The sequence below is a fragment of the Argopecten irradians genome, chromosome 6 (genome assembly GCF_041381155.1).
Source record: "Argopecten irradians isolate NY chromosome 6, Ai_NY, whole genome shotgun sequence".
NCBI lineage: Eukaryota > Metazoa > Mollusca > Bivalvia > Pectinida > Pectinidae > Argopecten > Argopecten irradians.
Window position 1 is genome coordinate 5,484,896 of NC_091139.1, and position 21,182 is coordinate 5,506,077.

General features: G+C 37.3%; 1 protein-coding gene across 1 annotated transcript; it reads right to left on the bottom strand.

Annotated features, from left to right (window-relative positions):
* Positions 1-63: 63 nt before the first annotated feature.
* On the bottom strand, positions 64-20,451 carry LOC138326163 (phosphatidylinositol-glycan-specific phospholipase D-like). The gene is made up of 23 exons (XM_069272291.1): positions 20,328-20,451; positions 19,208-19,266; positions 18,124-18,202; positions 17,412-17,509; positions 16,167-16,277; positions 15,604-15,652; positions 14,874-14,937; positions 13,775-13,882; positions 12,088-12,115; positions 10,520-10,659; positions 9,704-9,899; positions 8,979-9,139; positions 8,300-8,412; positions 7,599-7,690; positions 5,997-6,110; positions 5,557-5,634; positions 5,212-5,362; positions 3,991-4,049; positions 3,494-3,576; positions 2,650-2,992; positions 2,285-2,384; positions 203-248; positions 64-85 (listed from the first exon to the last, which is right to left on the bottom strand). Exons 1-23 carry the CDS (start codon positions 20,428-20,430, stop codon positions 64-66), a joined length of 2,397 nt encoding a protein of 798 aa, XP_069128392.1. The 5' UTR covers positions 20,431-20,451.
* Between the last annotated feature and the right edge of the window lie 731 nt (positions 20,452-21,182).

Consider the following 21,182-nt stretch of genomic DNA (forward strand, 5'->3'; position numbering starts at 1 on the left):
ACAGACCACATTAGTTACTTACCACAGTTTGAGGGCATGGCTGGAACAGACCACATTTGTTACTTACCACAGTTTGAGGGCATGGCTGGAACAGATAACACCAGTTACTTACCACAGGTTGAGGGCATGGCTGGAACAGACCACATTAGTTACTTACCACAGTTTGAGGGCATGGCTGGAACAGACCACATTTGTTACTTACCACAGTTTGAGGGCATGGCTGGAACAGACCACATTGCCATCATAATCTGAAAGAACATCAATCAATAATGTTCTATCCACGTATCCTTAGGTGGTATGAATATCATTTCATTGACAATCCCATTAATTAAAAATTTAGTTATCAATCATTGCACCATATATAGACAAGAAACTCTTGAGGACAGGAAAGTTGATTTTGGATATATCAGTCTGAGATCTGAGATATCCTCATTATTGACACTCAGCAACATATCTAGCTTGACTAATTAACTTGGTCTTTCATCAGTGACCAGGTAGCTCAGTGGTAGAACATCTGGCTTGTATTTTGAGGTCCTTGGTTCGAGCCCGGTCTGGCTACTGTATTTTCTCCTTTAGTGGGATTGGACTAGGTCGATCAGCAGTGACCAGGTAGCTCAGTGGTAGAACCTCTGTCTTGTATTTGGAGATCCTGGGTTCAAGCCTTAGCCTGGCTTCTACATTTTCTCCTCCCCTGTCAGGTATACATGTTTTTGATATTTGTCAGGATAAACAGATTTGTCATGACTTACGTGGTAAAGGCTCGGTAGAGGTTATACTTACTCCCAGAGAACCATCATGGTACAATGTCTGTCGTACCATAGTTACGACGAGAGGCTCTGTAAAGGATATACTTACTCTCAGAGAACCATCGTGGTACAATGTCTGTCGCATCATAGTTACGACGAGAGGCTCTGTAGAGGCTATATACTTACTCTCAGAGAACCATCGTGGTACAATGTCTGTCGTACCATAGTTACGACGAGAGGCTCTGTAGAGGCTATACTTACTCTCAGAGAACCATCGTGGTACAATGTCTGTCGTACCATAGTTACGACGAGAGGCTCGGTAGAGGTTATACTTACTCCCAGAGAACCATCATGGTACAATGTCTGTCGTACCATAGTTACAACGAGAGGCTCGGTAGAGGCTATACTTACTCTCAGAGAACCATCGTGGTACAATGTCTGTCGCATCATAGTTACGACGAGAGGCTCTGTAGAGGCTATACTTACTCTCAGAGAACCATCGTGGTACAATGTCTGTCGTACCATAGTTACGACGAGAGGCTCTGTAGAGGCTATACTTACTCTCAGAGAACCATCGTGGTACAATGTCTGTCGCATCATAGTTACGACGAGAGGCTCTGTAGAGGCTATACTTACTCTCAGAGAACCATCGTGGTACAATGTCTGTCGTACCATAGTTACGACGAGAGGCTCTGTAGAGGCTATAACTTACTCTCAGAGAACCATCGTGGTACAATGTCTGTCGTACCATAGTTACGACGAAGAGGCTCTGTAGAGGGTATACTTACTCTCAGAGAACCATCGTGGTACAATGTCTGTCGTACCATAGTTACGACGAGAGGCTCTGTAGAGGCTATACTTACTCTCAGAGAACCACCATGGTACAATGTCTGTCGTACCATAGTTACGACGAGAGGCTCTGTAGAGGTTATACTTACTCCCAGAGAACCATCATGGTACAATGTCTGTCGTATCATAATTACGACGAGGGGCTCGGTAGAGGTGATACTTACTCTCAGAGAACCATCATGGTACAATGTCTGTCGTATCATAATTACGACGAGGGGCTCGGTAGAGGTGATACTTACTCTCAGAGAACCATCGTGGTACAATGTCTGTCGTACCATAGTTACGACGAGAGGCTCTGTAGAGGATATACTTACTCTCAGAGAACCATCGTGGTACAATGTCTGTCGTACCATAGTTACGACGAGAGGCTCTGTAGAGGCTATACTTACTCTCAGAGAACCATCGTGGTACAATGTCTGTCGTACCATAGTTACGACGAGAGGCTCTGTAGAGGGTATACTTACTCTCAGAGAACCATCGTGGTACAATGTCTGTCGTACCATAGTTACGACGAGAGGCTCTGTAGAGGCTATACTTACTCTCAGAGAACCATCGTGGTACAATGTCTGTCGTACCATAGTTACGACGAGAGGCTCTGTAGAGGGTATACTTACTCTCAGAGAACCATCGTGGTACAATGTCTGTCGTATCATAGTTACGACGAGAGGCTCTGTAGAGGATATACTTACTCTCAGAGAACCATCGTGGTACAATGTCTGTCGCATCATAGTTACGACGAGGGGCTCCAATCATCAAATCCTCTATACCATCAGCATTTACATCTTCAAACTAAACAGGATACATTTAAAACAGTATATAAAAAGCACATGTCAAATTCTCAACTTGTGCAAAAAATGAGGAACAAAAGTACATTTCAAATAATTAATGATCACCATGTACCAGATTTGGAGGAGGGAGGTTTACGGTCCAATACAAAATAAAAATCTGATGATTTAACAATTTCTCTTACAAAATAAGCAGAAAATCTGAAGATTTCTTTTACTGATAAATTTTTTTGTAAATCAATTATTGGTAGATATACAGACAACCCTACCTTGACAAAAATGCCAAATCTTCCAAACTGTCTGTCTCCGTGGAAGGTGGCAAGGAGTTGGACATTGTTGTTTGTAATGTTGTACACAAATACTGCCCCTGCTTGGTGAATATTAACCGGGACAGTCAAGTACGTCCCTGGGGCGTCACGTCCTACCACGCCTACAGCTAGGATCAGGGACGTGTTGTCGTAGGGGAAACCAATATCAGCACTATACCCCGCCAGGTCAAACTCCTGCTGTCCGTGCAGAGTGAGGCTGGAAATGTTGTAGGTCATTCCAAGGTTATACAGATTCAGGGCCCCAACAGTCTGGAGGTCAGAAGAGGTCAGCTGGCAGTCAGGTCTGAGGATATACAAAACAGCTATGATATTTCAAAGCTGAAGAAGACAATCTGGATAATTACAAATCTCTATCTGAAATAGTGTGGCAAATAGAGTTCTGACAAGCTTTTTCCTTGATGTTGGTCAAAGGCCAAAATATAGGTCACTTTTTTAACTTTTAAAACACTTTTAGCTGATGACAAACATCTTCATCTTGTCAAACCTTTCTCACAAAAACATGACGTAGCAATAAATACCTATCAACAAGGGCAGATAACTCTGTAATAGGCATATAGAGTATAATATTAACCAATAGAGGATAAACATGAAACAATACAGACAGTGAATAGATAAGAGAAAGAGCCTATAGAAGATCAACTTGCAGAAGGATGAACAAACAGACAACACAAAACTGTAGTTTCCAAAAGATTCTAGTGTTATAAAAAAGACTTCAGAGGACACTTGATCTACATAAGTTTATTTGTCTACTTGACTAAAGGCTGAAGTATCCAAACATTTGTACCTGGTACATTTCCTGTAGTAAGGCTGTCCCACCATCACCAGCCCATTACGTACTCGGATGTTGTGTCCAAACCAGCTGTACGCCTGGAAATAGATCATTAAAGTTATAATCCACTTATTTTAAATCTGAAAGGTCTAAATTGAATAACAGCAATGAAAATGAAATATATGACACTGGGGATCGTTCAATTTAACTTAACTTTAAAATTATCATTATTTGTAGTTTAGTTGAGAGGGCCCTATCATTTGTATCCATCAAGATGTTACACATGATTTTTCTCTTCCTGTTCTATTTCATCTTTGTTCATTACAGAGTTAGCTCCCTTGTGGATAGGCACCATTGTGACTTCATTGTTTTGTGAGCAAAAAGTCAAGTCACTTTCTCTGAAAATTATGATGTTATGCTCACAAACACATGACATCACAATCAATACCTACCCGCAAGGGCAGATAACTGCAATATGCAAATACAGAATAACCAAAACTACTAATACATACCTGTTTATTCTGTAAGTTCCATTTGTCAATCAGTGATTCAAATGTTACCACCATGTGTCCTGAAACAGAGTAGGTCCATCAGTGCTTAATATTAAACTCATAATATAACATGTTAGTACATCACATGACAGAATACTGGATTCTGATTGGCTACACACATGTGTACTATTGAAGTGGTGAGAAATTTAATGTGAATGTATTATGATGTCACCATTTCATGACTTCATTATAACGTTGCACTTCGAACCAGACTTTAAGATGGCGGACAGGCTGTTGTGTGCTGCCCTCAAGCACTTCGGCTTGCGCACTATTCCATCCCTCGACAATACTTGGAGGCAATAGTGCCCTCTCAGCCAGGCCATAATAGATAATTAAAAGGCTCTGACCTTAGCTTGACTTAAGGGCTCTATATACATGTACTAAAATAGAAAGCTTGTCTGGAGGGTTCAATACTAATTATTGAGTGAGCTTCACCTATGATCTTAATGTTGACATGAGTTAACTTTACTTGAATGCTCTATACAGAGTAATCTTGAGATGAGAGTTTAAAATATTCATGATGAGTAAGCTTGTCTTCATGGCTCAATGCTGAGTTGTGTGTGTTGGCTTGATTCAAGGGCTGAGTGATCTTGCCTTCAAAGATTACTGTTGACCTTAGTAAGCTTGACTTTAGAGCTCAATATTGTCAAGTTTTACTTGAATGCTCAATATAGCTTAGTTGAGAGACTAATGTTGCTCTGAGTAAGCTTGATATGAGGGCTTAATACATTTGTACTAGCCTGAGTTAGCTTTATTAAAGGGCTCTATACTAACCTGAGTAAGCTTTATTAGAGGGTTCTATACTAACCTGAGTAAGCTTTATTAGAGGGTTCTATACTAACCTGAGTAAGCTTTATTAGAGGGCTCTATACTAACCTGAGTAAGCTTTATTAGAGGGCTCTGTACTAACCTGAGTAAGCTTTATTAGAGGGCTCTATACTAACCTGAGTAAGCTTTATTAGAGGGCTCTATACTAACCTGAGTAAGCTTTATTAGAGGGCTCTATACTAACCTGAGTAAGCTTTATTAGAGGGCTCTATACTAACCTGAGTAAGCTTTATTAGAGGGCTCTATACTAACCTGAGTAAGCTTTATTAGAGGGTTCTATACTAACCTGAGTAAGCTATATTAGAGGGTTCTATACTTATCTGAGTAAGCTTGACTGAAAGTCACTATACTTACCTGAGTAAGCTTGACTAGAAGGCAATGCTGACACAATCCCACTCTGATTTGCCACCAGTTGATAGTATGGTGTCCCTAACAACAGGTCCTGGTGACTATCCTTGTTAATGTCGCCCGTCGTCATGGAGAACCCAAGGTTACAGTACTGACTCTAACATAGAAACAAGAGGTCCATAGGGCCAAATTACTTCAAAAGTTTTCTGTAAACATCTTTGAAATTCATCTGTGCCATCAATAATACAGATACTAATTATTTGTAATTTGATGAACAATTTAGATATTGAATTACACTAAAAAGTATATATATTTTTCGCCTAATATTACAGAGCTAAAACAATATCCTACCTTACATGTGATTGTTATGTTAGGTTGGTACAGTGTGGCGTTGTTCCTCAGTTTACCGTAGTAAATATAAACAGCACCCTGTAATTACACAAAAATAATAAAAATAAATAATATAAAGGTTTATATTGCAGTTTACTGTAGTAAATATAAACAGCACCCTGTAATGACAAAACTATACACATGTACAAGTACACAAAAATTGTGAAGAAGATGAATGACATTCAAATATATTACAGCTTACCCTAGGTTACAAATAAATAATGAAAGGTCAACATTGCAGCTTATCAGAGTAAAGCTTTTATATTGAAGTTTAAGAGCAATAATCCATTTTCCAAAATTGGGTACGAATATTGTTCCGTATATTGTCAGAATAAAGTCCATACTTTTATATTAACACAATAAAGGCCATACATTTTATTTTACCACAGTAAAGATCATACATTGTAGTCAAGTTGTCCATTGTTCCTGAAGGCTGGAGCTCCCACAGCGACATCTAAGTCTCCATCCTGGTTTATATCTAACACTGCCACCGACGTACCAAATAAGGACTGGGCCTGGAAATATACAACAGGTATCACTTAACATCCCTACACAGGTACAGACATACCAAATAAGGACTGGGCCTGGAAATATACAACAGGTGTCACTTAACATCAGGTGATCCCTTACTAGGGCTGAAAACCCTGCAAAGGAGAAGGTACGTTAATACTCGAATATGGCCCCAAAATATATTCTCCAGTAAAAAACAACAAATTTTGCCATATAGCTGTTGAATACATTTACTAACACATTACATCCCGAAAATATCCCGCATGTGCCGATTATGTTCACTATGACGTCATCAACATGCAGTTTCCCGCCAATTTTTACAAAAATCCTTGAAAAATCATACTTTTTGAGTGGTTTTCTCTAAAAATGAATGTGGCCGCCTTCGTGGAGCAGAATAAGATTTTCACACGTTGTGTATCGTTTATTTACGCATATCCATGCAAAATATAAAGTTGCTCCAAGGTGGCAGCCAAATCCATTTCAAGCCTTTTCTAACCTAAAGATGATGAATTTCTAGCAAAATTTGGCGAGAAGAGGAAAATCATCAATTTGATGACGTCATAGGTGGAGCACATCGAGTACTAGCTGCAATATTGTAGCTCAAAAGACTTTTTGACAGAAAATGGTGTCGTCTTTAGAGCTACAATTGGTGCCTATTACTGCTAATGGAGCAAAGTAATGATTATGCAAACCATTATAAAACGTTTGTTTGCATTTTTATCGTACTTGTTTGATATCGCTTACCTACTAGGCAATAAAACTGAACCACATAAAATATCGAATTCTCATCGAGGAATTATTTTTTACATAATACATTTGAATGTCTTTTTGAAGAGAATTTATACGACAAGTCCACAAATTGTGAATTTGACGTCTTGTGAACGGCACGGTAGATATTAAGAATGGTAGTTATGCTTGTTTTGGACAAAAATAATATGCAAATGCATGTATACGCATAAAATAATTGGAAACCTACAAAAAAGTGTAGAAAACTATGCCCGAGTGATTTTTGGAGGCAGTGCTCCACTACCACACATAGGGACCAATTCGTACCCGGCCGAAAGGTATAGTAGGCCGGGTACATATATTCGTTCTAATCGTGTACATGGTTATAAAAAGTTATGTTTTGATAAATAGCAAGTATGAGAGTATTTATTGATGTGAAATTGATGTGGATCAGAGTTAATATTTTTCGGCCTGAAAAATTAAGGCCAAATACTGGTCCTATCGTATCTACTCCTTTCCACGGTATGTGTAACACATGTAGCTAGGCAATATTTCTTGTGTATGGTAATAAAATTCGCTAATGAAAAATTCTACAAAGGAAAGCATCACAGAAGGAACCTTCCTTTCATTCTAAGCTATGTTTATTAAGATGGGTCCTACAATAAAACGACAGGCGTTATAAAACAACAGATGATCCTGATAAATGTACCGAATAATTGAATATGACTTTACAGAGAAACTGTATATAGTCACTGTATAGCTCTTACCTCTGCAGGTCCTTGAAGTGTACAGTTAGCTTGTTCATTCATATCAAGTTCATAAAAGGCCCCTTGTGCCACAGGTATCCCGTCATCGGACCCTGCCAAACGATACACCAAATACATAATTCATTATCAGAGCCCTAAACAGGAACAGCATAAATCATTCAGGCTTAGAAATTAAGTCAAATCTAAGTAATAAACAGTAAACTCTTTGATTCATGCGGTTCTTTTTGACCACATCTCTTAAGGGATCTGTCCCATCTATTGGGCTGCGATAGCCGTGTGGTTAAGATATCCAAACACATCACCGCAGGCCTTTTACTTCTGAGTCACAAGTTTCAATCCCATGTGGGGACAGTTGCAAGGTAAACTGACCACTAGTAGTGGTAAACTGACCACTCGTAGTGGTTTATTCTCTAGGTACTCTGGCTTTCCACCATTTCCTTAACCAGGCACATCCTCAATTTAAATGACCCTTACTGTTAATGGGGCATTAAAACCATTGGTGGTATAGATTTGAATTCTAATTCTCTAGGAATGCTACTAATGGAAAGTGATTATGGTATACAATTTTTTTGTTCCGGAAGAAAAACAATTCATATCAATATTATGCAATTGATCACATCTGACCTTACTGCATTGCTTTTAAAGGTTCTTTGATATATCAAAGATGTGTGTGATTGTGTCATAATTAAGCTCAGACTCACCATATAAAATGTACACCCTGCCCTGGTCAGGGCTGCCCCCGCCCCTGTATCCCGGGGCCCCCACCACAAGGTCATCGTTATCATCGTTGTTAAGGTCACCAACAGCTAGTGACCTACAGAAAACGACAATATAACTTGGACTTCAACACAAGGAGATTTTCTACAACTTGTGAAAGACATTTTGACAATATGGTGTACCCTATTTGCATTAATTAGCACCCAAACTACTGAAAGTTGTAACAAAAGGGAAAGGGTTATTCAGAAACCAAAATGTAAGTAAAATGTAAAAAAATTTGGCCATATGTTAACTCTTTCCTATGCCCACTTCCCATTGAAGTGCATTTTTATGAGACTAACTGTGAAACACATGCCATAAAATGACATTCATGCAATATGGTATACGATACAGAGGAAGGGGGGAATTCATATACTTCCACTTCTTCTTCAGAAGAGGGGAGGGACACTTATAGGGGGAATATATTTGTTCGGAAAAGAAAGAAGTCTTAAATACATGAACCACATTTATGTAATGATATTGTTACAGAACCGTTGAACATTTTATGAGTGCATTTCCATGATGAGTATGATTTTTACTCTGTGACCTTCATCAGACATCAGACATTTTGTTTTCATAGATATAAAATGACGTCACCATTTATATAAATGGCCGATTACTTACCATCCAAATTTAGAGAATCTGTCAGAAACATAGTAGATTCCCATCATATCAGGACTGTCTCTGGGAAGATCAGCTTTCTTCTTCTGAAGCAATTTCCTCTTTTCCTCGCTGATACTCTTTCTCCTTGCCAATAATACATCCCGCTTCTTATCCAACAAAGACTGATGAAGAAAATTCAATCAAAATTATTTGTATTAAAGATATATACTGAAACTAACTTCCTTTCCTGGCTACTAAATTTCGCGATTTGCATTATTATATATTTAGCGAAAAAATTAACATTCACAGATTAAAAATGAAATTTCCATTAACTTTTGCAAATTTAGTAACCTGAGTCTGTGAAAGTTTATCTCTGCAAACCAATATATATATTGGTTAACGTAGATAAACTTTCGGGATTTAACTCAGGTTATTAAATTCGCGAAAGTTGATAGCACGTGAAAAAGAGTTGGTTTGCAGTAGTGCCTGCAAGCAACAGGAACAAATGCAGTATGCAAGACAAAAAAAAAACTATGTTTGAAGATTGATCAATTATGTTCCAAAATAAAATTTCGACTTTTCAATGAAGAAATAGTGATACTAAAGAATTTTAAATATGTACTTAAAAAAAACCCAACGAAAACAATGTCAGCTCAAATCACAATAATTTGGTGTTTAAGTTCAGAAGCACTTTTGAACTCAATGAAAGACAGAATGGTACAATTTTGAAACTATTAAAACCATACCGTGATTTTGTGTCCTGGTCTTATACGTATTCCCCTATAGGCCTTTTCCACAATGAGATCGTCCCGAGACAGGCCAAGTAGGTCAGGCTGGCGAAAGAAACCATTCTTCTCCATGTCGTTGGGAAGTGTAGAAAATCCCTGTGTGGACGTAGCTGTACAGTTGATGTAGAGAGGGTTGTGGGGGACCATACACGAGCTGGAATGGGTAAAACATTACATGAGATTTGTGCATCAAAACGTGCAATGCGAACCAAATGACTCCTTTCCTGTTACAATGATTGGCACCCAACCAATGCAATTAGCCAAACTGAAGGTTTAAAATCTCATGTGTCTTTGAAGGCAAAAATTGAAGGCAAAGACTTTCAGAGAGAAGGGAGGAATGTATACGTAGTTGGACTGGACACGGTCATTGTCAGTGAACATGTAGCTCAATTGGTTGAGCATCTGGTTAGTTTTCAGAGGTTCTGGATTCAACACCCTGTTTGGTAACTAGATGTTCTCCTACCCTTGAACATCCCTTCAACAGTAAGATTGACATCTTCCTTCAGCTCATGTAAACTTCTAAGACACATCAGTTATATTTTTGAGTGAAAAGAGCATATATCATAATAAGACATAGCTCCTAAACAGATCTAAATGGATGAATACCCTAAGTATGCAAGGCTCTGAGGAATCAGATCTTTTTAATCTGAAAGACTTTACTGACCTGGTACCATTTTCCAACATGAGCTGTGAACAGTTACAGATTTATGTTAATACCAGAATCAGCCATCTAGACAATACTACAACAGTATACACACCTAACAGTATACACACCTGGTGCCATTCTCCAACATGTGGATAGTCCGGTTCCAAAGTCGTGTCGACCAACCACCCATGTCAGCCATCCCACCCAGGAAATAATCACGGTACTGATCCACCAGGAACGGACTGGTTTTAGCCACAGCTGTATAGGCCTACAGGAAAAGGGAAAATACTGAAGATTTACAATAACATTTATAAAGTTTAGTATGTGTAATGCTTGCTTTTAAAACATGTGATATATTTTTTATTTGGCCGCACACTTATTGAGAGCAAGTCAATGAAATTGTTTTTCAACTGTTATATTATGAATAAATATGGTAGCCCATCATCTATTCATGTATATGTGTGTGATTTCACAAAATTTTATAATTTTTTTCTTACTATACATGACCCCTGTGACTTTGAATAAACTTGTAGCTCTTAACCACAACAAATACATTTTACAAAACCAGTTATAGGTATAACTGGACTTTTTGGTAATTTTCATATCAACCAATTTTATTGATGATGAATTAATAGAATTTGGCAACAGGCATCGTCGGTGACCCACGGTTGATTGCATTACGCTACGCTTATCATCTACATGGGACAGCTCAATCTCAGAGCACTGCTTTGTCAAGTGCCATCTGATTGGCCCCGACAGATTTTACTCTAGATTTTTTAGCCAATGAGATTGTAGCGTAGTGTAGTGCCATCAACCGTGGGCCACCAACGATGGCAACAGGCCAAGCCTATATAAACCCTCTCCTAGCCAGAGATTTGACAAATTTAATTATACATACAGTTGATATTTAATAACACATTAATTAAACAATATTGAAACAATGATAAAGGTAAGTATCGAAGCAGAATGAAATTATATTAATATAAAGTGTATTATTAATGATGCTCCTATAGATATCCAAGTCTAAAAATAAATTTCATATAATAAGTATTCTTAAAATATTGTCTAAGGGAGATAATTCAATAATAGACAGAATAATAGTATAATGATAAAATACTATTATAATATTATAATATAATAGTAAAATAGTAATATAACATATTCGTACATCACATGATAATTATTAGGAATGCGATTGGATAACAGCCATGGTCTGTCTATTTTGCGACAATTCTCTGTCCTTCTTGACTACGGGAGACTATATCTGACTACAAAACTATACCAAAGTATATTCCCCCGGGAATGAGCACGCGACCAAATATATGACGTCATAATGAATGTCATGCGACGTACTAAACTCAGGGACTATACCTCACCAGACAACACTATGAGAGAACTGTTCCCGATGGAAAGTGCCATAATAGAATAATAGTAGAATAGTGATATAATATAATAGTAAAATATTACAGTAAAATAGTAATATAATAGACTAGTAAGCCACTGATACTTCTTTTAAGGTTTTCTCAGTTTTAAGGGGTACATAATCCAGTGACTTCGTGGTAATCCAGAACTAAAGTGAATCATTTATTCTGACATCATGATTTCCAGAAAAGTGCATATTTTACTATGAAAATTTAAATATGTAAAGATATTAAAACCATATAATTTTACACTTTTGCTATATACCTGTACTTACATCAGAGCCACCCGCGATCTCTGCATATCTGTAAAATGGTAATAAAAAGTCAAACTAGACAAATCATTGCAATTTTTACTCATACAAACTATCACCAGCATACCAACATTAACTTTTAATGTCAGCTCAGACAAAATACACAGCCATGTGTAGTACTCCATTAATAGGGGAAATTACAGAACCCTATATAGCAGGGTTGTCAAACTGGTCCGAATTTGCTAATCTGTTACTCAGAAAATCTTGACTTCTGACTGAGTAACTGGTTAATCGGTCAATTTAACATTGAAATAAGTAACGGCAATTTAAGAAGCTGTTATACATACCAAAAGTAATAATTTAATGTATTTGCCCTACAGTTTTAGAGAGTTCAACTAACAACAAAGACCATCTCTCTAAATTACGGACATTGCTCAATTCCGATCTTCCTATATACATATCTTAGTATATTGGTAGCTTTAATTCTGTAATGTCCACTTTTGAAGTAAAATGTATATAATTGATCACTGCCTCTAGATCTTGTGTTATTACAATCAAAATTCTGTGTTACACTAATTAACCTAGTCAGCGAGTCGTGAACAGCTTAATTACGACAGCAAATTAAACCTCTGCAAAATCGTCCATTTTTCTGTTTACTACTATTTAAGGTATGCCTGTTGTTAGGAATTTGTGTTAAATAATCAATTTTAAACCGTTAACTACAGGTCTAAGTATGTTCACTGATGCATGTCTGGCTTTCAATCATTTGTTTACCGATATGGTTACACATGATTGCTTTTTACACAAAACACATAAATTATCGGATTATCTACCGAAGTTGAAAATTAGTGTCAGACTAGAGTGTAATGAAAATATAAGAATTCCGCCAATCGAATACTACTGAAGCGCATACTAGCCATTTTATATAATAAACATTGCAGCTTCCTTTAGAAGCGTATGAAATGGTTTGCATATTACATAAAAGAACTGACTTTCCCAATAATTCGGCATTTTACAACATTGTGGTTCACCATGCATACATGATTATTTTCCTGGTTTTAAACTACAGGCTCAATGCGTCAGTCATACGAGTACAAAAATATAATGTAAATGTACATGTACAGTTACGTTTATAAATAAACATTGATAAAATTAGCAAACATGCTTTTATTACAAAAGTGCTAAGTGTTCATCCACCTCAGTATCGTTTCAATAGATACATGTATACGTATGTACATATACTGTATCTGTCAAACTGCTCCATAGGTTAACATGGAGTTTTCCGTTGGTCAAAAATCACACAAACAGTCACATAGACATCCATATACAAGTCCGATTATTTGATTAAGGAAGTTTGTAACCGGTTAACAGACTTCCGACAAAGTAACTGGTTAACTGTTACTTAACTCCCTTTTATGTCAAGGTTCTGTGCACCAAATTTTATCAAAATCTGACACATAGTTTAAGAGGAGTTCGCCGGACAAAGTTTTGTCTAGAGACAGACAGACAGACGGACAGACAACTGATACCAGTATATATACCTCACTTAAATTTGTTACGGGAGGCATAAATATGAAATACAAACATGAAATCACAAATACATGTACTTTTCTTTTAAAAGAAAATAAGATATGTAACATATTTTATTTGAAAATTACTGAGATTGTATATATTATGTAGTAAATACTGTGTATCATGTTGGAATACATACCCACTCACGAGCAGTAGTGTAGAACAGTTGTCTATGACATTACTAGGGATCCTGGTCGTACCGTAAAAATCCTTGTAAATCAGCGTCAGATCGTCAACTGGTACATACCTGTTGTGGTATATAGTAAAAGAATATATATTTGATTTTTGTTCCTGTTCACATCTTACATTTCCTGCCAGGTACTGTCAAAATATAATCCATAACCAATTCTAGATTTTTTGATAGGTGATTCATAATAACTAAACTTGTTCATGACAGCTTGTTATTTTTTAGTTTAATGTCCTAGTATCATCAGCTATAGGTTTATTTAAGGATGTGCCAGGTTTAGATGGTGGAGGAAAGCAAGAGTTCCTGTAGAAAAACCACCGACTCGTGATCAGTTACCTGGAAACTGCCCTACATGGGATTTGATCTTGCGACCCAGAGGTCTTGAGGACTTGTTGTAATACTGTATATTGGGACATCTTAACCACTCAGTTACTAGGACCCCATGACAGCTCAAGATGCCATTTCATAACTTGAAGGCACAGCTAGAAAATGTGAATGCAGGGGTGTCGATATCCAAAAACGATGTGGGTAAAGTACAATTTACTGTCGATTAGTACCACATTTCTGTGATTGAGACGTCATGAAACTCCGTCAAAAGATGACATCATAATCGATGAATGGTTGGACCAATCAACAGTAAATTGTACTTTACCAAAGTCGTTTTGGAATCTCAAAACCCCCAAATTACAAGACTTGTTTTCCATAATTATAGACACATTTTTGCTGAGTTTGATTTAGTTTACATATGGACACCGCATGGACAATCACAACCTGATAACAATCTGTTAAATAGATCAAATAATACAAGCCTAGCAGACCGCAGGATCATGAAACAATCTTAGGCTTAGCCAACAAGAAATGAGATAACTTTTGCAACGTCATCTTTGATTGGCTAAGTCTAAACTTAAGATAGTGTTAGACTTAAGACTACTTCATAACTTTGGGGCCAGTTCTGCATGTTATCCAAACTGTTTAAGTTACAGCCATATCGGCTTTATGATAAACATTACACAACCTAGAACACATAAAAGTAGACATCGTACAGACTCACCATTCCTTAAGGGGATCCATAAACAGTGTAACATCCATATCATACAGATTCATCACATCTCCACCTGGAAATAAAGATTCTTCTATCAAATATTTTAGTTGAGTAGAGTTATCTGCCCCTGGCAGCAGGTGTTGCCTTAAAGATGCTCCACTGCCGACAGAGCATAAACGATACCTACCATTTGAACAATAACTGCTGTTTAATTGTGTACATGTATATATATGCCTAATTAACACAAAACATATGAAATAATTTATTTTCCTTTTGAAGAAAAACACCTGTTTGTCTGCTCCTGTTTTTGATAGCATCTTTAATTTGTGAGATTACAATTTTGCGATAGAAACAAAGGCAACAATCAATATTTGCTACCAAGAGAAGATAACTCTGTGTAATCATGTATGAAAACTCAATGTAAAATGGCTAGGTGTGATACAGCCTGAATAATGGCTAACATCATCAACAACTGCAAGTATTGATAGTGTGCCTATCTAAACTACCGTTAACGAGACATCATTTTTGGTGTATTTTCTTTTTTTCATTTACAATTCTTATTTTTGCAACACATGGTCTTTGAAAATAGATAAAGGAACTTTGCATTTTGAAATCTGTTATCATTATCACATTACAATGTATTTCTTAAACTGAAAATATTTGGAATGAATTATAATTGCTCTGAAGTCTTCCATACTACATGTATAAACTTTTTTCTGTGTCTGTCGTTGATACTTACCAAAATCTGCAGCAGAATTAGCACTGCTATAGGATCCATGGAAGTTTTCCTGCAGCAAAGAAAATTCACCTACAACTTCATTCACCGAGCCTTTCAAATTTTAGATGGAAAAGTAACGAAATTTTATCAGACGATTTGAAAGGAATCTAGTTTAAAATTCTTTAGGCACTATATTTCTTATTCAATCAAAGAGTAGTATTATAATGAAGACTATTGAAGGACTTCTACACTGTATTTGGAGCACATCGAGTAATTCTATAACGTTCAAGTGATTTCTGTTTTTAGATTTCTCTAAGTAATATAAAAATTATTACTGTATTCGACCGTATAAGGCATTTAAAAAATTAAAAAAAAAAATTTGAAAAGGTGTTAAATAAGACAAAATTATTGCAAATGCCCAGGCAATTGCTTTTGAGGCCTCAAAAGGTGGAGGGGGCACTGATAGGAACATGGACACTTATTGGGTTGAATACGGTATATAAATATTGCTTCACTAAAAGTTTAAGGGGAGCTCTAAATTTTAACTTGAGTCCAGGATTTTTTACCAGTATAGTTATACTTACCATAGCCATGGTGTAGATAAAACCCTGGTCCACACCTATACCGTACCACACAACATCAGCCACTTGGTGAGACACAACCCCAAACAGGAACGCCACTAGTTTTTCTGTAGCCTGGAACATGGTGAAAATTTGTTAGCAGTAATAAAGGGACATAACTCTCAAACAACATGTATAAATGATCTTGACACAAACTCTACAAATCGAGTGAGTAATAGTGTAAGGGGATCTAACTTTGTAAAAATATACCAAATTTACATAATCAGAAATGCCATCCAGAAGGCCATCTTTTTACCTCCCCATCCCTCCTCCCCCATTCCAGCACCCCGGAGTAACAGATACCATGCATGTCCCTCGTCCTCTCACCTTCTTACCCCGGAGTAACAGATACAATGCCCCGTCCTTCGTGCCCCCACCACCTCACCCCGGAGTAACAGATACCATGCCCCGTCCCTTGTCCCCGAACCACCTCACCCCGGGGTAACAGATACCATGCATGTCCCTCGTCCTCCCAAAGCCTCACCCCATAGTAACAGATACCATGCCCCGTCCCTCGTCCCCCCACCACCTAACCCCGGAGTAACAGATACCATGCCCTGTCCCTTGTCCCCCAACCACCTCACCCCGGAATAAAAGATACCATGCATGTCCCTCGTCCCCCACCACCATATTCTGGATTAACAGATTTAACAGATACCATGCCTGTCCCTCGTCCCCCCTACACCTCACCCTGGAGTAACAGATACCATGCCCCGTCCCTCGTCACCCCCCACCCTCTGATCCTGGAGTAACAGATACCATGCCCCATCACTCGTCCCCCCCACCATCTCACCTCGGAGTAACAGATACCATGCCCTGTCCCTCGTCCCCCCACCACCTCATCCCAGAGTTACAGATACCATTCCCGTCCCTCGTCCCCCCACTACCTCACCCCGGAGTAATAGATACCATGCATGTCCCTCGTCCTCTCACCTTCTTACCCTGGAGTAACAGATACCATGCCTTGTCCCTCGTCCCCCCACCACCTCATCCCGGAGTAACAGATACCATGCATGTCCCTCGTCCTCCCACCACCTTACCCCAGAGTAACAGATACCACGCCCTGTCCCTCGTCCCCCAACCACCTCACCCCGAAGTAAGATACCATGCATGTCCCTCGTCCCTTAACCACTTCACCCTGGAGTAACAGATACCATACATGTCCCTCATCCCAGGGTTGAATAAAGAAAATTATGAATTAATACTGACTGTGTCCCATGGCTGTGGAAAGTGATTCCTGATGTAGTTGATTGTAGCATTCAGAAATCCTGACCAGTGCGTGTCCTCAGAGACATTATGGTAATTCCCTGCATTCAAAAATTATGTGTTTTGAAAAATTACATTAATAACACTTACATGTATTTGCAAGCTTATTAAACTTTAAACATGTATAAATGAACCTTCTATCTTGAATTCTATATGATTCATTAGCCATAAAAAAAAAGTTAATATTTTCAACCCATGGAACTTTAATATGTAGCTCATTGTAACTTGAAATTTCACAACAGTATTGCCAGCAGGTTATTGAGGTCTGACTGCAGTTATGCAGTGTATGTATAATGATAAAACAACATGTGCGGCAATTCTATTGTTACGGGAATAGTCGATGGCATGGCACTTTTGGTGGGAACATATGAATGACTTAATTCCAATCAGCTGTTCAATCGAATTCGTTGATGATGACGGGAGATAACAAAATATGGGTGTTTTAATAAAAAATATGCAACTGCCGCAAGAATAAATTATATTAATTTACGTGAAAAACTGTAAATATAAGGAATTTATTTTTATTTCCTTGAGGTTATGAGGGTATAATGATAATGGATCCCGTGTAAATTTTATGTAACCCGACTTCGCCGGACAGAGAACAATATGTATTAAACGTATATATATTTTTTCTAAGTAATAAAACTATAGATACCTTTGTCACAGAGAGAGCTATAGAAAGCGTCAGGGTATGTACTTCCAGCCATGAATGCATCATGATGCTTGGTTATTATCTGAAGTGGAATATGTAACAATTTATCAAAACTTCACAGAAAATCTAAAAGATGAGGTAATTAAATACAAAGTTGGTTTAAAGAGTTACTATTACATTTATATAAAAAAAATGAAATATTAAAAAAGGTATATAATAATTAATCATTTATTAATTTTTTTTTTTAAATTGTTAAAGTGAACAGTCGGACAAGGATGGCTAAAGTCGGTAAAAATGGTGTGAATGTATCCAGTATAATTTCTTATGAAATGGAAAAATAAAATCTCTCGTCAAAATCTGTCTGCGTACGAAGAAATTAATTTAAAGTATGGGAATTCTAAAACGTCCTCCCGGCTCACTTTGTCCGTGGTTACATTTCCACACAGCCTCGCTTTCAATGCTTTCAACTTTTCTTTACTTTAATGGTCAGAACTGGGAAACTAAGCAGAACTTGACCGTCGTATTAATATGTGAGAACTTTTGGAAGGCCAGTGAACGCATTTAGACTGGTTTTTTTTGCCCGACTGTTCACTTTAACAATTTAGCAGTTTAATAAAAGGAATTTTATTCACCACTGACATGGCTATTATTTGTATATTTTCGATTATGAACATTTGCTGAGGTCGATCATCCTCGATACTCCAGGGCTTCCGATCACTTACGATCTCTACACCCCTGGACTATCTCATAGCGAAATTGATGGCAGCTCAATGGAAAACTTCTGACCAATCACAGGCTAGTATTTCATTTGAAGACTACAGAGAGAGTGACGCCTAACATCAAAGCCACACAGTCAACCACAGTGTACCGTTATACGGCTCTTTTGATGTACATCAAATGACTAAGTTACCTGTTCTATTCTGTTGCCTCCAGTTTTACTATGAGATAGTCCAGGGGTGTAGAGATCGTAAGTGATTGGAATCCCTGGAATATCGAGGATGGAGGTCGATATGATGCTAATATTGCCCTGGAAGCATTAAATATTGACTAAGGGCATCTTCAATACTGGTGTGAGCTGAATACCAACCTGTTTGTAGTCAACACCAGAAGGACCTATATTACCAAAGTTGGACTTTGCTCTTTCAGCTGTTAAATAGATTATAATCATTGATTTTAAATTCATGGATAAATCATAATCATCATCATATTGATCATCATGATTCACAGGTATACAAATATAGATACAGGTATATCATTATCATCATGATAGTCATTACCATCATCATCATCATCATCATCATCACGAGACATCACCAGACATCATCATCATCACCACCATCATATCATATCATCATCATTCACAGTATACATCATCATAATTCATTCTTTCATCATCATCACGAGACATCACCGTCTCATCATCATCATCACATCATCATCATCATATCATCATCACGAATCATCACATCATCATCATCATCATCATCATCATCATCATCATCACAGCAGATCATCATCATCATCATCATCCCAGACATCACGTCATCATCATCATCATCATCACAGACATCACCTCATCATCATCATCACACATCACACATCACCGTCATCATCATCACGAGACATCACGATCATCATCATATCATCAGACATCATCCATCATCATCATCATCATCATCATCACGAGACATCACCTCACATCATCATCACCATCACAGACATCCACGTCATCATCATCACGAGACATCACGTCATCACATCATCACTCATCATCATCATCCACCAGACATCACCATCATCATCATCATCATCATCATCACCACCATCATATTGATCATCATCATCATCATTCACAGGTATACAAATATAGATACAGATAAGCATTATCATAACAACATCATCATTAAATTAATCATCATCATCATATAGAAACAGATACGCACAATTCATCATATCATCCTCATCATCGTCGGGAATATTGATTCAAGCATCACACTGCACAGATGTGTTATTTATGATCAATAAAATATTATCTGTGTTGATAGAAGATCACATCCCTGCAGAGACGAGAAATTAACTTTAAAATGTACATTGTTTTTTTCAAGTTGCATTTGACAGAAAGACAGAAGAACGTGCAAATTATTGTAATTATAAGATTACTGACATGTTTCATGAATAAAAATGAAAAAATATGAAGTCTCACATACAAATGACAATATGTGTCGTTATCCCACAGCCGCTGACGTAGAACAGCAAGGACAAGATCGAGATCAATAACGACGAAAACAAAACCTCACTGCGCGCCGCCATTTTGTCCAGGTTATCTTTAAACTTCTTGACCACGTGACAGTCATGTGAATGAAGTCGTAAAAAATTAAGTATGATATGTATAATTTTTCGTAATTGATTATGTACATTAAAATGTGAAAGTTGATTTTGCGGATGTATTTTTTTTCATTCATATATACTACGTCGTATTTATAGTTGTTGTTTGTAGATTATTTAATACATAGATTTCTAAATTAATTATTCACATGTTTATAAAAAATAAAGGTGATCCTGCTGATCCAGATAATTATAGGGACATGGCTTTAATTAGTTTTGTCAGAAAATTATTCAATTGTATTTTGAATATTTGTATCGTCAGCTCAGTGGGCGGAATCCGTGATTATGATTACGATGTCCCAATTCAACAAAGTCAGTGGGATTACGAAAATGACGTTTATGGAAGATCTAAGTAAGGCGAAGAAAAAACAGAACATAGTAATTTGTAAACACAAACCTTACAGTCATCACGTATTTATGTTCAACGGTCGAGTCACAGAAGAGGCGGGTAGTGTTAGATACTTGAATGTGGCTTTTTTGAAAGGGAAACATTTAAGTTTTGTGAGCAAACGCAAAAGTCCATTTTTTCAAACTATCGCAAGGTAAGATAAAAATAAAACAGCATCCGATGTAAATTTTTGATATATGTATTAATAACTCCAATATTGTTGTATGGGTCTGAAATATGGGACTACGAAAGCAACAAAGTCATCTGAAATTTTGCAGACGAATTTTAG

Coding starts and splice junctions, on each gene's coding strand:
- LOC138326163 (XM_069272291.1), bottom strand. CDS start 20,430: ATGGCGGCGCGCAGTGAGGTTTTGTTTTCGTCGTTATTGATCTCGATC. Junction 14,938..15,603: donor TAATTCTGCTGCAGATTTTG/GTAAGTATCAAC, acceptor CTTTATTTCCAG/GTGGAGATGTGATGAATCTG. Junction 4,050..5,211: donor TTCTAGTCAAGCTTACTCAG/GTAAGTATAGTG, acceptor ACTCTGTTTCAG/GACACATGGTGGTAACATTT.